The sequence below is a fragment of the Schistocerca serialis genome, unplaced genomic scaffold, assembly GCF_023864345.2.
Source record: "Schistocerca serialis cubense isolate TAMUIC-IGC-003099 unplaced genomic scaffold, iqSchSeri2.2 HiC_scaffold_710, whole genome shotgun sequence".
NCBI lineage: Eukaryota > Metazoa > Arthropoda > Insecta > Orthoptera > Acrididae > Schistocerca > Schistocerca serialis.
This window is the reverse complement of record NW_026048311.1, coordinates 171,432-192,500: the sequence shown is the minus strand read 5'-3', so window position 1 is coordinate 192,500 and position 21,069 is coordinate 171,432. Positions and strand designations below refer to the sequence as shown.

General features: G+C 39.1%; 1 protein-coding gene across 1 annotated transcript in view; it reads right to left on the bottom strand.

The window, feature by feature from the left end:
• LOC126449166 (CLIP-associating protein 1-like) overlaps positions 1–21,069 on the bottom strand; it is a 292,116-nt gene that overhangs the window by 234,355 nt on the left and 36,692 nt on the right. The window contains 4 exon segments of the mRNA XM_050091012.1: positions 3,067–3,238; positions 9,698–9,803; positions 11,998–12,208; positions 17,533–17,595. Coding sequence (XP_049946969.1) covers positions 3,067–3,238; positions 9,698–9,803; positions 11,998–12,183 — 464 coding nt within the window. The 5' untranslated portion in view covers positions 12,184–12,208; positions 17,533–17,595.

The window sequence follows — 21,069 nt, the reverse complement described above, 5'->3', positions numbered from 1 at the left end:
ACCACAACAAACTTCTGCTGTCGAATATATTTAGCGCTACACAGGCATGCTTTGTGGGCACAAAGATAAATACTGGTGCCAAAACCTTTGCCTCTGCCTCAGGAAATAAATTAAAAAAAGGTATAAGATGAGCTTTTTTTCTCCGTCCCGAGTTTTGACCACATTATCCCATCAAGTAAATAGAAATTCCTTATTGTTCATCTTCGAATGGTCCGCCCCCGGTAGCTCCGCTCAGGGACTGGGTGTTGTGTTGTCCAAATCATCATCATCCTCATCATCTCATCCCCATCGACGCACAAGTCACCAAACTGGCGTCAAATCAAAAGACTTGCACCAGGCGAACTGTCTAAAATCTTCGAATGTAGCAGCCTTTCAAATATTTCTTTTGCAGAAGAAAGTTCTAATCGTGCTGCAGGTCTGCAACTGATGAGAGCAACATCAGGCGATGGCAGCACGAAAGCATTTAGTGGGCCAATGTGTGGCCAATACAATGCACTAGAAGTGATTTTAAATGAATTTGAGGAACAGTGTCAGAAATTCCTGTCTGTGAATGCCGAAATTTTAAAAATTAAGGCACATGAAATTGTCAGAGAGCAAAAAACTGAAAATTTTAAGGCAGATCGCAGCTGGATTGATCTGTTTATGAAGCGCTGGGGTTTTTCACTTCGGAGGCAAACTTCAGTCGCACAGAAGCTGCTGAAAAATTATGAAGAAAAACTTTTGGAATTTCAGCACTTCGTAATTAGGCGGCACACAGAAAAGCAATACCTTCTTGGCCAGATAATAACTGCTGACCAAACTTCCACATATTTTGACATGCCGTCAAATTATACGGTTGATGCCAAAGGAAAGAAAGACATAAGTGTTCTTACATCAAGGGGTGAAAAAACAGCAGACGTCCGTCATGCTAGCTTGCACAGCAGATGGACATAAATTACCCCCATTCATAGTTATCAAGCAAAAGACTTTCCGAAATCAGAAGTGTTTCCAAAAACTGTAATTGTACGAGCAAACGAAACTGGGTGGTTTTCGGAGAACATGGTACTGGAATGGATTAGGCACGTGTGGAATCATCTTCCTGGTGCAATGCTTGGTCTACGCAGTCTGTTGATATTAGATGTGTACGCAGGCCATACAACACCTGCAGTAAAACGAAAATTAGAGGAAAGCAAAACGGACTTGGCAGTAATTCCAGGCAGGATGACGTCAATTCTGGAACAACTTGACCCCTGTCTGAATAAACCATTTAAGGACAAGCTTAAATGCATGTACACAGACTGTCTTTTAAAAAGCGATAGACAACTGACACCAACAGGACGTGTAAAACGCGCAAGTTTGTCGCAAGTGTGCCAATGGATTTATGATGCATGGAAGTGTGTACCAAATCAGACTGTGCAACAAGCATTTAAAAAATGTTCGATATCCAATGCACTAGATGGTATAGAGCACTAGATGGTATAGAGGACGATGCTCTGTATGAAGAAATGAGCAACAAAGTATTGAGAGAGTGCTTCAGAGTCATGACTGTTATTTTAAACATTTTGTATAAGATGTATTACAAACATAATAAAATTTTCTTTTAAATTTCAGCGTTTAGTTTCTAAGTTATTTTCATTCTTATTTTATAAGTGTTGCTACTCTGCATTGCACAGGATAGAAAAGCGTGGAGAGCTGCATCAAACCAGTCTGTGAACTGAAGACAACAATAACACACACTGCATTTGAAGTCATCACTGAAAATGTACTATGGAAATCCGACTGGCAAGACTGTTTGGGATGTATGTAAATATGGTCAACTCTACGTTCTGAATTTTTTCTTACCTGTGACAAGAGATGGTTAATAATAGGAACTTTTATGAATCGTGAATCACATGCAGTATTCTCTTCACCATAAGAATAATATGAATGTAAACATTATGACTTGTATTCCTTCGTGTTTGCTGCTATCTCATTTAAATCCTGTCTGTCTAATAAACTACGAAACTAGAGTGAGACAACAGCAAACGCGGAAGGATATACATATCATGTCATGTTTATATTCATATTATTCTTATGCTGAATAGTGATACAGTCGGAAATGAAGCATGGCAACTTACTAGATTTTTAAATCTAAGATGACTAATTTCTGTGCAGAATGTAATGTAATAAAGAGGCACCTGCAAAGATGTTCAAACAGAGAAAAATTTTCCCTAAACTCTCGTTCAGAACATCGTCTATCATACGCACTCTATTATTTGGTTCTTGCTGATCATTGTCAAAGAAAGCACCAGTAACAAATAACATTCTCTTGCCATTGTTTCACTAATGAGACAATTACTCTCTTTTTTTAAATTGTAAGTGGCAGTAGTGCGCACAGAAGCAAGCCATCCCGCGAGCGGCGACAGGTCGTAAACACTCATTATCTGAATGAGACAAACAATGCATGACACAGTACAATAACACATTTTCAGCTTAGAGTGACATAAACACCTATAAAAAAGAGAACGGCACTTATCAGATCAAAGCAAAATAAGCAATCAATTCAAACCAGACGAAGCACATGAAAGAGGAGGGTACCCGTATAAATATGGACAGAGCACCTAACGCATAGCAATGGTTACCTGGTAAAGCTTAACTGCAAAGCTTACAACTCGAATCAAACTACTGTAGCTGTGTCTTCAGCCATTCGACCTAAATTGTGTCTCATGTTACAATGGACCAGCTTTGTTTCGATTTGGAGGTGCGGTCTAAAACTTTTCTCTCCCCTTGAATTTTGAGTCTCAAATTTCGGGTGTGGCTTAGATACGGGAATTTTTTTTTCCTTGATTTCCAGTCTCATTTTTCAGGTGCAGCTTGGATTCGAGTAAATACGGTATATTAAAGGATTAAAAGGGGGGGGGGGGGGGGGGGGAGCATTACTTACTGAATGCCCGTCATACATTTTCTTTCAAAAAAGTATGGATTTGTACTCTTTTAGGGTTTTATTACAAGTATTGTTACTTCTCATAATTACATGTGTACGTGTAAAGAAACTAAGGGCACTTACTATATCCAAAGTATGAAACTTTTTAAAAAAATTCCACTTACTCCCTCAGTGCGGACTGATAACAGATTAACACTTCTTCTCGGATTTTAGCATTTTTGTGAGTAAATGCTAATGTCAACTTCTCAAACAAGTAATATGGTGATGCAATTTCTCTCTCCAAAAGTTTCAGAAGGAAAAGCTGAGCTTTCTCCCTCACGACTTCTTTATTGTCGCCTGAAATACAAACATACTAGATATTATTATTAATTCCTTACATATCTACTAATCTGAAACTAATGCCATGACCATTTTTTCTAGCTCTGATACTTTTTCAATATACATATTCTTACCAAAAATTAATTATGATAACTGTTAAAATTATATTGGAATAATTATCGTGAAGTCACTTAGACTTGCAACGTCCACACCACATACACTTTTCTATACATATCATAAGCTCAAAAGTCATTCCCAACCATACACAATTACAAACTTGTATTAAAGCATTGACATCTCAAACGCTAGATAGGTCATTATTTCACAGCATACTACATTTTTTGGTAAACTCTACCTACTATAGCTGCATAACACTTAATGTTAGCTGCAGCTTGTAGTCTTTTTGCAGAGCCGGCCAAAATATATAAAATATGTGTCTCAATAATAGATTACAGAATTTAAATTCTCAGGACACATTTCAAATATTTTCCACACAAATTTACTTAATGACAGACAACACTTTTGGAACTGTTGGATATAGAGTGATGTTTTTCAAACTGGTAATAGCTAATCTTAAGACTGTCCCTTCAAATGCCTGTTAGCCCCATGTATTAGAGGTTTAGGGTATTTGCTTCTGTGGATTACAGTTCTTACAGAGGTACTGAATGTTCTGTCCAGTCAGCCTACAGGTGACCTACCAACGTGGACACGATTTTCACATCCTGCTACTTACAAGTGAATCAACAAAGTGGTTGAACTTTTTCTATCAAATTTCTGTCTCTGTATATCTCTATTACACTTTACCATGTCTACGAATATTTAATATTAATGTTTTGGTGGTGGTGATCACAATTTTTTGTTTCTGGCATTGGCATTGGAAATTCTAACTGCCATAGGAAAGGCATGCTAAGTTTGTAAATACCTCACTAGAGTGCATAAGACTACAGTAACCTAAGTGGCACCACTAGAGCAAGTTTCATGAGTGATTAAAAGTAATAAGCATACAAAACATGTTGCAAAGAATTTTCTTGCTTACAGCATTTACGGGATAAAGCTCTCTATTTCTTGCTTCAACATTGTTTGCCTACCAACAAGGAATCTAAAGCTTAATGCACAACACTGGACAAAGCACTTATATTCCCTGTAGTAAGAGACATTAGCATGTTCTTTCCCTGCACGCATAATCTAAAACAGGTTATATAATATGGACTATCCATATCATCACACTGGTCGATCAACAGTATGAAATAACACAGAATCCTACATGTCATGGCATACATAGTTCATTTCTGGAAAAAGTGGACAAAACATGTTCTTTTCCTGTACTCTTCCTTTTGATTCTACACAGCATTCTACTGAATTGATTTGAAGAATGTTACACAAATATCTTTGACATGCTTTTCAGACACCCATCTATTAAATTACAAGCATCACTTCCTTGTAGTTTTGTCTCTTCCTGAGGCACACCTCTGGAGCCTGATGGCTTCTCAAGATCAACTGTCCCCTCCTCCTCAACACCAAGTAACATGTTATTTGCTAGCGTACACAAATTTTGTCAAGGAACTTGAATGTCACATCTTGTATCATGGTCCTATCCAAAATAAAATTAAGATGAAATGGATGCAGCCTTATCACTCTGTTCAGACAAATTGGATCTACTTTCTCCACCACTCACTTCTTGTACTGATTCAGTGTTGTGGTCACTAGTAGTCATATGTGATCAATTTCACCTCGTCCTCCTCCTCAAGTCACTACATAATACAATTCTTATATTTTGTCATCTCTGTCTTCTTGCGTTTTGACATTTTACTCGTTATACACACACTGATCAGCCAGAACATTACGACTACCAACCTACTATCGATATACACTCCTGGAAATGGAAAAAAGAACACATTGACACCGGTGTGTCAGACCCACCATACTTGCTCCGGACACTGCGAGAGGGCTGTACAAGCAATGATCACACGCACGGCACAGCGGACACACCAGGAACCGCGGTGTTGGCCGTCGAATGGCGCTAGCTGCGCAGCATTTGTGCACCGCCGCCGTCAGTGTCAGCCAGTTTGCCGTGGCATACGGAGCTCCATCGCAGTCTTTAACACTGGTAGCATGCCGCGACAGCGTGGACGTGAAACGTATGTGCAGTTGACGGACTTTGAGCGAGGGCGTATAGTGGGCATGAGGGAGGCCGGGTGGATGTACCGCCGAATTGCTCAACACGTGGGGCGTGAGGTCTCCACAGTACATCGATGTTGTCGCCAGTGGTCGGCGGAAGGTGCACGTGCCCATCGACCTGGGACCGGACCGCAGCGACGCACGGATGCACGCCAAGACCGTAGGATCCTACGCAGTGCCGTAGGGGACCGCACCGCCACTTCCCAGCAAATTAGGGACACTGTTGCTCCTGGGGTATCAGCGAGGACCATTCGCAACCGTCTCCATGAAGCTGGGCTACGGTCCCACACACCGTTAGGCCGTCTTCCGCTCTCGCCCCAACATCTTGCAGCCCGCCTCCAGTGGTGTCGCGACAGGCGTGAATGGAGGGACGAATGGAGACTTGTCGTCTTCAGCGATGAGAGTCGCTTCTGCCTTGGTGCCAATGATGGTCGTATGCGTGTTTGGCGCCGTGCAGGTGAGCGCCACAATCAGGACTGCATACGATCGGGGCACACAGGGCCAACACCCGGCATCATGGTGTGGGGAGCGATCTCCTACACTGGCCGTACACCACTGATGATCGTCCAGGGGACACTGAATAGTGCACGGTACATCCAAACCGTCATCGAACCCATCGTTCTACCATTCCTAGACCGGCAAGGGAACTTGCTGTTCCAACAGGACAATGCACGTCCGCATGTATCCCGTGCCACCCAACGTGCTCTAGAAGGTGTAAGTCAACTACCCTGGCCAGCAAGATCTCCGGATCTGTCCCCCATTGAGCATGTTTGGGACTGGATGAAGCGTCGTCTCACGCGGTCTGCACGTCCAGCACGAACGCTGGTCCAACTGAGGTGCCAGGTGGAAATGGCATGGCAAGCCGTTCCACAGGACTACATCCAGCATCTCTACGATCGTCTCCATGGGAGAATAGCAGCCTGCATTGCTGCGAAAGGTGGATATACACTGTACTAGTGCCGACATTGTGCATGCTCTGTTGCCTGTGTCTATGTGCCTGTGGTTCTGTCAGTGTGATCATGTGATGTATCTGACCCCAGGAATGTGTCAATAAAGTTTCCCCTTCCTGGGACAATGAATTCACGGTGTTCTTATTTCAATTTCCAGGAGTGTAAACCGGTCAAGGTGACAGCAGCATCACCTGGTGAGGAATGACTGCTAGTCAGACACACGCACGGCGCATGTAGTATCTGTGAGCGTGCTGTCCATATGCAGAATGGGGAAGACGCGTGATCTATTCGAGTTTGCTGAAGAGCAGACTGAGATGGCCTGGAAGCTTGGCATGAGCATTTTGGAAACTGCATAACTTGTCAGGTGTTCAACGAATGCTTTGGTGAGTGTCTCCAACATGTGGTGAAATAAAGGTGAAACCATGTCCAGACATTGTGGGGTTAGGTGGCCACCCCTCATTACAGATGTTGAACCTTGGCTGGGCAACTGGTAAACCAGGACAAACGACAAACTGTGGTGGAATTACCACCAGAATTTAATGTTGGGCAGATTACAAGTGTGTGTGAACACACAGTGCACCAAACACTATCAATGATTGGCATCTGCAGCCAATGACCCATGCATGTGCAAACGTTCACCCCACAACATAGGCAAGCGCTACTGAAATGGACACATGACCATTGACAGAGGCAGAGCGTTGCATTTTCTGATGAATCCTGATACCTTGTCCTTCATGCTGTTGAGAGGGCATGAATCCATCATCATCCACAGAAACAACTCCTTGACACCTGTACTGCCAGACTGAGACAAGCTGGCGGCAGCTCCATTACACTCTGGGGAACATTCAAGTGGGCATCCATGGGTCCAATGGAGCTCATGCACGGAATCATAATGGCCAAGGAGAATCGTACAATGGTTGTAGTCCACGTACATCCCTTCATGACGATCATGTTTCCAGGTGGCACTGGCATTTTTCAACAAAATAATGTGCAAAATGACAAGTTCAGGAGTGTGCTGGAGGGGTTTAAGGAACATAGTTGCAAGTTCCAATCAATGTGCTGCCCCCCCCCCCCCCCCCTCCTCCTCCAACTTGCCAGACCTGAAACTGATTGAACACATCTAGGATGTGATTGAATGTGGCGGCAGCACTCATCTGCTGCCCCCCCTCCCCCAAATTTACGAGAATTAGCTGATTTTTGTGTGCAGATGTGGTACCAAATCCCTCCAGCAACCTACCAACACCTCGCTGCTTCTGTGTCATGATGTGTCGCCGCTGTTATCCATGTTTAGGGTGGACAAACTGGATGTTAGGTATGTAGTCATAATGTTCTGGCTGATCAGTGTACAGGAATGTAGATAACAAATGCCACCCAAGCACACTACTCCAAAGAGAATTTATTTCTTATAACTGTAGACAGGAACAGCAGTGTGCTAGTGCTGCCACAACAGGCATCAACAATAAATATTCAGCTTCTAAATGGTGCTGGTGCGAGTCCAAAAATCAACACGCAGTGTCACAAACTCACAAAGAATATCGCAAAGGGGGGGGGGGGGACCTCTTACCCACATGGTTAATCTAGGGTTTACTAAAACATTCAATACAGCTTTGCCAATGCACAACCAAACTGTCACTTTTAAACCTAGCCCAGACCTCAGGTTACAATACATAATTTTTTTACCACATCTAAGATTTTGTATTCGCATTTGTTGGTTTCACCAACACACAACCAAACTATCATCTTATAATCTAATCTAGACTTTGGGCTACTCTACAGATCAATCTGTCATTGCAAAAACTAATAGACACAAACGTGGAAAAAATTGCAATAAAAAGTAATGAGAGTTGTATGTATGTAACCTCTGAGCATGAGCTGCCTTTGTTTATTACTACTTTCACTGTTCAGTAATTGTAACCAATGTGCTTCTCGTAACATTGCATGTGTTGGGTTCACTGAATCACAACTGAACTATCATCTTCCAACCTAACCTAGATCTCGGGTGATACTACAGATCAGTCTGTCATCACAATCTTCATTCCATAGTTGTAATTAAAAATACAGAATCTGTGAAGGAGGGAATTAAGAACATTTCACCTCCAAATGTAACAGAAACTGTGGTAACAGAAACTGTGGCCTATGTAATGTATTCAAAGAAATGGCAGTGAGTAATCAACTGTACTAGCAACAGTGTGGAAGGTACAGGAAAATAAATAATGTGTACATGAAGACAGTAGCTCTCACAAAATACGTAAATAAGGCTGGCTCATTTTGGCTTCAAATATAATTCAAACAATGTGCTGCACTGTATTGTGCAGTGCAGTGATCTCTTATTGTTGTCAAGTGCAGTTAGTGCAAGCACTTTTAGCACTGTCTTTAAAAGTGATTTTATGCTTCACTCTCACATGAATGAAATTTTTGTCTGTCGCTCTCTCACTAGTATGACTGGACACAGTTTGAAATAAGAACTGTGCCTGTAAAAATGTGCTCTTTTGTAATATTGAGATATACAGCTATTGTCTGATGCGGTATTACTCCGAAAAAACATTTGTAGGACACTCGCTTGTCCTGTTCGTATAGTATATCTGCCTGAGTGTCGTTTTTAGGTGGTTTCCCATGCTTATTTAGGCAAATGCAGGCATAGTTCCCAAATTCTGCCTCAGTGAACACGAGACACAAACAGTTAAAATACGATAAGACAAAAAACAAAGTCTAGAGAATTCAAATACAAACGGCGCACATGAACTCCATGTCATAGCTTAAACTGACAAGTGGGGCGACAGGAAGTGCATCTGGCAATGAGGTTACATAATAAAATACAATTAGTGAAATCTGCACAAGTGTACCCTTTACTATAGGGGATAATTGATATGGAAAAGTAATGGCCCACTCTTCATACCTCTAAACACCCATCTTTTAGCTGTTCCTGCTGAACTTTCTCTTACCAAATTGTGACTCATCAATTTCCTCTACACTACCATATCAATTAAATTTTTCATTCTGCTAGAGACCAACTGCAGCATAAATGTCTCAGCAGAAGTACCTACAATCAACACTGTTTTGTTTCAGTACAACTACCTAACTACATATGATGCCATTTCTGAGCACACACCTCTCCCCATACACACAACCACTGAGCAGCAAACAGCTCAGAAGGCTCGATTTAAGAGAACTGATATCTATAACACACTGAAGAACTGGAAACTACACAAAGAACTACCACCACACCACAAACAATTTGCAAATAATATCCAATAGTTCCAATTTTGGAGCTCAAAATGCAGCATCCCTTTCACACCTACAACACTAAGTAACATTTTCACTGGGCCAAATTTAAAATCTGATGACTTACCTAGTCTGTCAACCACAGGAGATATTACCATATGCAAATACGGTTTGAAATCTGTACTCATTCGATCAGCAAAGTTTGTCAAAACATCAATTGAGTTCTGTGACACCTGTAAAATATAAAATGAAAATTAATGGGAGGAACAAAAGGTAACCACATAGCTGAAGTGCTGATAGGCACATAAACAAGGGTGAAAATGCTTTTGACCACACAATATAAAATCTTTTAAAGTGCATACTGTGATTGTGCAGGCTTGCCAAGTGTGATAATTCTTGGTAGTCTCCTTGGGATACAAAAATCAACACGACTCAATATTTCAGGAAGCCATCTGTCTGCTGCGTTCAGGAGGGATGTGCTGCCTTTTAACTAAATGTATTGTACTTATCACTTTCATCTCATTGGCCAAATTATTATACAATTTAATCCCTGATAAAAAATGCTGTTTTCAGTTTTTTGATAAACAAATCAAACAATGGAAAATCCAAGATGAAATGTACAATTGCCTGAGACTGAAGTTTTGTGTGTGTGTGTGTGTGTGTGTGTGTGTGTGTGTGTGTGTGTGTGTGTGTGTGCGCGTGTGTGTGTGCGCGCGTGTGGAGGGGAGGGGGGCACATTGGCGTGTGTGTGTGGTTATCGTCTAATTTTGTTGAAGGCCTTACTGGCCGAAAGCTGTATTTGTGACTGTCTTTTTGTTGTTCCTATCGACAACTCAGAATTTCCGCTATATGGTGAGATATACTAATGTTTTTCCAGACTGTTCGATGAAATCACTCGGTACAGTGGAGATGCCTTTTTTAAAAAAAAAATATTTCCTCAGAATGAGCTTATTAGTAACTAATTACTATTTTTGGGCCTTTTCTTATTGTTTGACAGAATTACGTCCATTTTTTGTGTATTTCATTCCCAGAAAACACTGAATTGAGTGTACATAAGAATAAAAAATCGCCAAAAGGTACTGACTGTTACCAAAAGCGTATAACATGACACTGGCATTCTCTGTGCCAGTATCTCCATTTGTTAACTCTAAACCAACTGACCGTCAATATTCATCCTTAACAACTTTGTTTGCTACACAAGCTATAGATTTATTGTTAACACTTAATGGGGCAGTTGGTTCCCTCCTCAAGCTTAAATTCGTGTTACCTTTTCCCCTTACATTCAAAGTTAATTTAATAATACTGTCAAAATGTATGTCTCTTTGCTGTTTCACTGGCATTCACAACAAGAAGTGCCAGTGCCTTTATCAGTGACTTCAATGTTACAGTTATCAACAAAGAAACATTTTCCTCCGTGCCTTATCCTGTTTGGAAAGTCAGTTAAATGGTGTCCACACTGTCAACTAGATGAGCAGTACACACACAAAATGATTATTTCTCATGGAGTCAAGCTTGGTCAGCTCAATGGCTCACATTTCAAAATGATTGAGTGAAAGCATTACTATTTATTGTGAGCAGTCGAATTGCTGGATAAAACTAATCTATAATCAGGCACAGCATCAACTGGTAATAACTGTTCAAAGCAATCACAACGCCATACTGGCTAACACGACATCACCTATTATTGGCCATCTAACAAAAAAAGCTATGCTTTCATTAGTTTACCAGGGATGCACGTGCAGAATGCCACACAAAATGCCTTTTTTAACAGCTACAGCACAGAATGCAGCATCTTCACTGCTCTCGTGCAATCACCCATTGAACCACAGTGGTTCCAAGCATTAGTTCAGTTGAGCAATTAAGGTATCATTTTTTTGCAACAATGTTGGAGGGATTCAGATATGAGGCAACACAATACATGGATCCTGGCCTATTTTTAGGTTGGCAGCAGTCACATGTGCAAGGCATTGTCTTGCATCTTCAATGGTTTCTACTGATTTTCACTGAGGGGGGGGGGGGGGGGGGGGAGAAGTTTATGATGGTTGCTGCCAAAAATTACTTTGAAACCATAATGGAACAGGATAAAGTACAAATTTGGATTGTAAGGGATGTACCAATTCTACGATAAATATTCTAAAGAATTTTAAACAACAAGCTACATTTTCATCCAATAAGTATCCAAATATGTCTGAGAACTACTGTCAGTCTCTGTTGACAAACTCCAGTCTATGGACAGCTATGAAAACAAATTGGTTCAATATTAGCCCATCTTTTGGCACCATGCTGAGTTGAAACATTAACTAGCTGAATGTTTTATCTAGAGAAGATAATGTACAATTTTATGTATCTAACTCATCACTTTTGTAACAACAGTATAAATGCTTAGTGAATATTTATTACTACCTCTTGTAAAAATATTTAACTTACCTTACTATTGCTTGACTGCATCCAGGGTACCATTGCATCCATGAAAAGGCCGATGTCTTCACATTCTAAACTGTTTTCTGGGTTTGATAAGTAGGCTAGTAAGTTATTTGTAACAGTTAGTTTTACTTTTGTATCTGAGGTATCTAACAGTTTATTAAAGTCATCTAAGGATTTTGAAGCAGCCATTTTCTTGGATTTCTTTCTTTGGAACCTGAAACAAAATTAGAAATGTGTCATCTATTTCAATTCTGGAAGAAAAATATGATTTACCAAATTCAACTTTTAATATGACAAAAATAAGCTGCAAAAAAGATTTAAAGTTAAGAAGAAAATCAACAACCTCCAAACATAAAACTTCTGTTCACAATTCAATCGATGTAAGTAAACTCACTACACACATTGTATTTTAATTTCAGATCTCTCTAGTCTGGTATTTTTAGGCTTGCTTGGTCACTGACTGGACAAACTATACAACACCCCATTTACAATACAACAAAAGATTTTAATATGAAAACAACAGGATTTGCACACCCTATGTATTTTCATGCCCTGTTGGTTCCTTTTTCTTCTTTTTCTGATTGATATAGGGAGCTGCATTCTGCAATTAAGATGAGGGCTAGTGTAGCAAACAATATTCATTATTTCATAAAAAAAGAGCTAATACTACACGTCTTAATGTTTGAAGAGAAACTAATTGGTCTAGTTTAAACCTACTCTATTCCTACAATTAATTCCTGTTACATAACACACACTTAACATGAAGTTTGGGAGACATAAATTAGAAATTTGAAGTGGTCATTACCAGAGATTAAGAAGCTCTATAGAAACAGAAAGGGTTTTGTTGGTTACCTGCAGTACTGCAAAATCAATACATCAGTACCGCAGCATAGTGACACTGAGTGTGTGAGAATTAACCCCCTCCCCCACACACACACACACAAAACAGATGAGCCAAAACATTATGACCACCTGCTTAATAGCTTTTTTTTCCATTTCTAAAATGAAATGCATAATTGATTCTGCGTATCAGGGACCCCAACAGTTTGTTGGTAGGCTAGTGGAAGTATGTGGCATTAGATGTCTACATGCTGATCGTGTAGTTCGTGTAAATAACGGGATGCTGATTTGTCTATGCAGTGAGGCTACCTGATAATGACCCAGATGGGTTCTGTAGCATTACGCTAGGCAAATGTGGTCGCCAAGACATCGATGTGAGTTCACCATAATTCCTTAATTCCCTCAAACCACAGTAGCACAGTTCTGGCTCCGAGACATGGAAAAGTATACTGCTGAAAGATGACATCACCATTGGGGAAGGCATCCTGCATGAAGGGATGCAGGTGGTCACAACTGTCAGTGTGTCTTCAATTACTACCACAGATCCAATGCAAGAGCAGGAGAAAGTCTCCCATAGCATAATACTGCTCCCACCATCCTGTACCCGTGGTACGCTGTACATTTCAAGCCACTGTTCACCTCAATGAAGGCATTTGTGGAGACAACCAGTTAGCTAGTGCAGCAAAAATGTGATTCACCTTAAGAGCTGATATGTTTCCATTGATCAACAGTCCAATCCCTGTGTCTCGTGCCCACTGCAAACGTAATTGACGATGTCATCGGGTCAACATGTGAACACACAGGGGTGGTCTGCTGCGGAGCTCCATGTCCAACAATGTACGATGAATGGTGTGCTCCAAAACAATTGTGTGTACACCAACATTGTGCTCTTTTGGTAGGGATGCCTCAGATCACAGTCTATCCTACTTTATAGAACAGACAAGTCTCCGAATCACACATTCTGTGAAGAATCATTGACATCCAACCATTTAGCATCTAGTGGTAGTTTGACTGTCCTCCTCCCTCTTTCCATAGATGCTCACGCCAGTAGCACATGAACATTCAACCAGTTTCTCCATTTTGGAGATACTCATTCACAGGCTCTGCATAATAATAATAATTTGCCCTTTTTCAAAGCTGCTTGCCTCAATGGATTTCCTTATTTGCAGCTCACGTCTTCACTACGGTGATCCCCAGTCTGTGTCAGCTCTCCTTACATACTTTTGTTACCGTGCCATGTGCCTTCAACGGCACCAAGCGGCATCCAACATCACAGTGGGCAGAGATCATAAAGTTGTGGCTTATCAGTGTGTGTATGTGTGGGGCGGGGGGGGGGGGGGGGGGGGGGCGGGGGGGGGGATGATCTCAGATCAATACCAAATAGCTACAGAATTATTTGCAAACCAAAATTGGATAAGCTTGTTAGACGAGGTTATGTGGATATAAAATAATGAAGCTACAGCCACAAACTGCTTGCAGTTCATTCCTAAATTTAAGAGCAATGTGGGCAAGTTATCTGATAACTTTCTGTTGTGTCAGTTTGCCTTTTTATTGAGATACCTAAATGCTGAGGTTTGCATATCTTGCTGTCACACTGCTCAACATATTCCTTGCACTGTGACAAATTTTTGCCATACCATCTGCAGCAACCCAGCTTACCATACACAACTTCTCAATTACATTCAGTGGTGAACTGTCAACAGCAGCCAACAATTAAGCAGTGTTATTTATAAAAGTGATTCACAGAATTGAATCGTATGTGCTTGGTTGGTTGAGCTTGATGGAAGAGGGTGTGTGGTATAAACTTAATCAAGCATCAGATAAAAAAAAAATTTTCTCCATGTGTGATTTTAATTGTCATACCAGATGCAGAAATACTGATACAGGCCACATTATTTAATGATAGAAATGGCTGATAATATAGAAATTATTTCTCCTGCTTTCTGCATTTCAGTAACTAAAAGATTCAAAGTCTCAAGTTTTAACATGTCTAGCTATAACCCATACGACAACTGAAGATTCTTGGTAGTTTAAATGGGCTTTGAATGGTCGCTTTGCAAGTCTGCAAATGTAAAATGATTTTGTTTATGTTTTTATGGCAATGTCTCTGTGCTGGCACAGTCGAAGTTGGAGCAGCCATTTGCAATTTGGGGCTGAAAGATGGAAACAGCATTGGTAGCTATTGGAGATCTTGTCTGGAGCATAGAGCATAGAACTGTACTTTGAAGACTGAATTCCTCCCTCCAGTTAATGTTCTTTTTACAAGAGATGTGATGGCATGACTTAAAAAAAAAAAAAAAAAAAAAAAAAAAAAAAAAAAAAAAAAAAAAAAAAAAAAAAAAAAAAGACTCAAATCTGCATTATAAAATGCATAAACAAGCTCACTTTCAGAAGTTCAAATTCCCACAATTCACATCATTACCTTCTGCATGCCTGTACCAAGTAACTTGTCCATTTTTTGCTATTAACAGTTCTTAACAGTATATAATTAACTTTCCCACTCATTTAGGCATACATACTATGTATAAACAAGTGTAAATTTTGTGGTTACTACCCCATAAGTTAATGGAGGTACACAATCATATGATTAATCAACGTGCTAAATTACATTGACACTGCTGGAGTTGGTATTTGAGCTTAACTACACATCTATAAGATGTTATAAATAACGCTCTTTCCTAAGCAGTTTTCGTAACGTGTGAGCAATTATACCAGTAAGTCTCCACAGTATCCCAGTACCACACTTTTCATGCCATGAATCTGTCATACTAAAAGATTACACTGTCACAGTGGAAAATCCAGGATAGAATAATGACAGATAATAAATGATAGACTGCTACTCACCATATAGCGGAGAGGAGACAGGCACAAAAAAAAAAAAAAAAAACTACTGAACACAAGTTTTCGGCCAGAAGGCCTTCTTCTGGGGGGGGGGGGGGGGGGGGAGAAGAAAAAAAAAACACACACACACACACACACACACACACACACACACACACACACACTACTATCTCTGGCTGCTGAGGCCGGACTCATTACATATTTAGTTTCTACTGCAACAATTAGTAGTGCAGTATGGACACTATCCAGATTTTTTACAGGATGCATATTTTCATGGTTTAAAAACCACCACAAACGTTTTATGACAATTTAAATATAATCAGTACTTGACATTTCCCTGAATTCTTGAAAACTCTACTACTTCTATCAGAAAGTAAGGAAGATTAGGATTTATTATACCACCATGATAAGGTTATTAGAGATTAGAGTTAAGTTCTGATAGCACAAAAATAGGGTTGGAATTTGTTCTGTCCTTAAAGCATACCATCCCAGTACTGTCTTAATAAAATCAGGGAAATCAAACAAACCTATATGTTGATGGACATACAAGAATTTGAACCAGGCCACTCCTGAATGTGAGACCAATACCTTAACCTTGTTTGGTCCCTCAGTCAGATCTGATTGTGTAATTTTATTTATGAAGTAATAAGTGGCTGGGTAGGTCAGTTCAAAGATCAGAGCAAAGCAAGGAAATACCACCAAGTCTAGTGATACCATAGCTATTAAAACATTGTGGTGTTCAAACTGATGTTTGGATTTAGGACAGGTGTATCTTAAAGAAGTGATTCATCAATTCCTATTTTTCATTCATAAGCCGTAGCTAACAACACAGTCTAAACTGTATTTAAATACAATATATTAAATCATGTTAATGTTCTAAGAATGATCAATAGCTTCTCAAACATATATGTCGGTGCAGTAACGTCAAACAGCCAGTAAGTGTGACGTCCAGCATACTGAAATCTTCTAGGTACCCAAGGGTTTACAGTGATGTAAAATGACTCGCAAGCATTTTTGGCGCATTGAAATGATCCACACAAACAATATGAACTATGCAGTACATAACTGTTAGTACTTTATCCTGGGTTTCTTTTTTATATTAAAAAAAAAAATCAACTACATAACTCTTCCCAGCAGATTTTATTACTAAGTTCAGTAGCAACTAAAATATATTTTACTTATAAATTTGATGGTGATATTTATTTCAACAACTATGTCACCCTTTTTATAGCCACAAATCTGTTTAAAAGTAAAAGTTAATTTCACTGAGTGAAATGATTTGAAAACCTACATACAAATTGCACTATTTCAATTGCAGTGGAGAAAAATTAGTTGACTGAATGATGGCAAATGCTTCACTATTCTGTGAAAAGAATAGCACTTCAAAAACAAGAAATTATTTAATGAACTAATGTTAATTTTGTATTAGGTCACCAAATTACTAATGTGAACAAACACTTTTGATGGTATATCATCTTACCTATATAATAAACACAAATGGAACACTTCCATCCAACAAGATTGCTGAAAGGAATGAGCTCACAAGCAGACATTACTTTATTCTATACAAGTGTTTCACCTAAGATTTGAATGCTTCTGCAATGAACATCTCAGGTACCATGACTACCCAGCACAAGTAAATTTTGTAGCGGCTTTAGCTTAAGAAATTACAGTGAGAGATATATTAAATGAAGTAGAACCACTCTGCTCTCATTTTTTTTCTTGTCTAACTTTTTATTACTGGTGATAGCACATTAACACACGTAAACAGAAAAAAAGCATCTGCAAATATTAACTATTTCCTTCTTTCGAAAAGTAGTAAATAAATATTTTAATTGCAATGTAATTTCAACTCACCTGTATCAAGTAATTTATTGCACCAGAAATGCAGCTAACCGTGAACTGGATAGATAGTAAGCCCTGAAAATCATATATACAACTTAAAGTTTTGCTACATCCAAGAAGGATATTATTATTATTATTATTATTATTATTATGAGAAAGTGATTTATGGTACAATACTGACTCATTTTTCACAGCAAACCTGAATCTCAGATTTACTTACATACACAACAACGTAAGAAAGAACGAATATAGATGTGAAATATCGTGACAAACTAAATTATGTTTAGAGCATACAATGATAGTTAACTCCTAACAAAATTTCTCATCAACATCATTTGGTTGCAGATGATAAGCTATCTTTAATAAATAACACACAAGTGGTCCTGAAAAACCATGCAAACAGAGTGTAAAGATATTAACAAAAAGAAACAAATTGTTTTTTTGAAATAAATATCCACATAATTTAGTAATCATTTAGTAAAAATGTTCACATTACAGATTAAATAAAACAGAAACCCACTGATAATGGCACAGAGATGCTGAAACATGTTTGAGAACTTGGAAAAAAAAGGTGTTTTGCATCCAACAATACTGCACACACCTCTTCAAAGATACTGGAATGCCTCTACTCTTTCCAATACACATTCTCTTTAACCATATCATATTCAAGTAACAGTTCCCAAATACACATCCATCTCATTACAACTGCATTTGTATTAAAACTTCCATAAAACAGCAATGCTTACAGTACTATCAAAATTTTCTGCTATTTCAAAAACAACATACAAAGGATATGCCAAATGCTTCATCAGTCTACATCCACAATATCATTCAAAGGCATACAGTTGATAAAACTATGAGGAAAAACACAAAGAAGAAGAAAAAATGGACTTCCATCAGCCAACTATGGAATATTCATTATACCGTATCACTTTTTATCCACTTTCAGATCTGTACTTAAACTGGGGCGACAGAAGCGTCCGATCCCATGCGTCGGCTTTGACCCGTGACGTAAGGGTGTTGTCGTGTGTGATGCCATGACGGCGCGGAGTTTGGTTTGAGTGTGGCTGTCTCCAGTTCTGTTTGATCTTATTTTATTTACTTTTCTGATCTGTTCGTTCTATCTCGTGAGATTTTTTTTTTTTTTTTTAATTTAAAAACACTTTTTACTTTTCTGATCTGTTCGTTCTATCTCGTGAGATTTTTTTTTTTTTTTAATTTAAAAACACTTATTACTTATTTTAATTATCTGTTTCTTCGAATTTCTGTTTTAGTTTATTATATTTAACTTTCTGATCTGTTCGTTCTATCCCGTGAGATTTTTTAAAAAAAAAAAAAAAAAAAGACAAAAAACACTAATCAGCTACTGAAGCATTTCTATGGGTTGCAGGGGTTACGACCCCTGGGGAGGTGGGTGGATATTCATGTGTGGCTGCCTTCACTTACACGTTGTAGCTATGCAAGGTGTCTAAATTTGTTTATATTTAGTTTGCCCCCCACCCAAAACACCCCATTTCCCGCGCTTGTCCCGTTAGTGTCATTAGGCTTCTTGTGGAAAGTGTGTGTGTTTGTTTTTGTTTCCGCCATATTTGTGACGTCATGGGTCAAAGCAGACGGGTGGGATTGGACGTTTCCGTATTTCCCTTAAACTGCAGGAACATTCACCACAAGACACAAAATGATGCAAGTCACACATCAACGTAAGAACACCCTTACTTCTATGCCACAAAAAATAAATCCAATAGCATGACAGTTTACAAACATGCAGCTAAAATAACATACAACTATATGGTAACAATTACATAGCAGGGGGGGGGGGGGGGGGGGGGGGGGGAGGGGGGAGCTTCTATTTTTCAGGGTTTGTTTTTATAGCAAAAAATTGGTTAAATATGGCATAAACATAGACATTGGGTTATGCTATAGCTCAATCTGTTACCCACAAACTGGATTGGCATTCATACTTTTTGGCTTCGCCAACTCAAAACTAAATTCTTACCTCCTAACCCAAACCCCAAGCTAAGCCATAGTCAATCTGTCACCACAACCAAAATTTCAGAGAAGGGAGGGGCACCAACAGCACACTCTAGCCTACACTAGTGGAATGAGGTCATGAAAAAGAGACATGCAAAGTACTCTACAAGCATCAGAACCTTAACCACCATACAAATGGAACAAATTCTTATGTTTGTTTAATACTGTAACTGAAAACCTGATACATTAAATTACATGTTTCTATGATTATTGTGCATATTCTGTGAGTATACAACAATCAACGAACATGTGTAATGATTATTCACCACTGAAACTCTGACAAAAGAAGCAAATTTGCTATGAGATATAAACAGCATATAAATTATCATCATGTACACACTGGCATGCCACAGCAAACAGAAACTCTCCACAACTAAGTAACTACAATGACAATTTCAGGATGTCTGCAGTAATTTTCTATCCATAGGCTACTGTTAACAAAACTGGGAGGAATCAATTTCATAGTAAAGTAAGCAGCAGTAGTTCATAATATCAGAACAGAGGATTACTGTTTTCACTTTTTATTCATGGCACTGTCTATACTGTAAAGCTTACGCAAACATAACAATGAGGCTGTTAAGAACTCCTTTGAATTAGAGATTTACATTCAAAGTTATGAGGCCCCAAAATCTGATATACATTCTCCCTTAAACTTCGGCACATGCAAACACCTACATGACTGTCAGCAGTGTGCCTGTCTGCTTACAATGACAAAGGTATGTAAACAGACTACTACTTGAAAACTGAATTCATTACATATGTTCCATTATTTTTCTGCATCGCTGAATATCAGTTCATGAACGTCTGCACTACAATGACATCACACTAGCACTCATCTGTGGTAATTAACAAGCAGAACTAAACAAGCAATGAAATCACAGAAGCAGACAAATGAATCATGAATAAAGGCGAGGCCATATTTGATTACTGCCACCACTAATAAAGGAACTACTAGGAGTACTACTATATGACTTTTAGGAGTCCCATACTTTTCTATATCAACTGCTGAACAGACAACCCTACTACAAATAATAGTTTACCATGGTTGTGGACCATCACTTACCTTATAGAGAAAGGTGAGACTGAGTGATGGCCCGTTTCTTTTTCCTGCATTTCACACTTTCGCTATTATTTCCATTAGTAGTTATTATAACTTTTTAAACAGTAAATTAATTCTTTTGTGTAAAGATGCACTTAAAACATTTATTGGAGAGTTTAGTCAATGACAACTTATACAGAGGTCATACACACAAACTGTATCAACCTGAAAGTTAGCACAGAATTGTTGACAACTTTATCAATCATACTGGGGCAGGGGTGGATTAGCGGTTGGTCTGTTTCTGTTTTTATTTCTCTGACGACAAAGGTAACTGATTTGTTCATAATGCACTGTCCACAATAAACAACGGGAGAGCAATTTCAACCACAACGATACAAATACATACAAGGCAGAATCGCCTTATTGATAGCGCGTGAGAGAACAAGAAAAATTCTGTGACATAGCAATCCTAAAAGAAC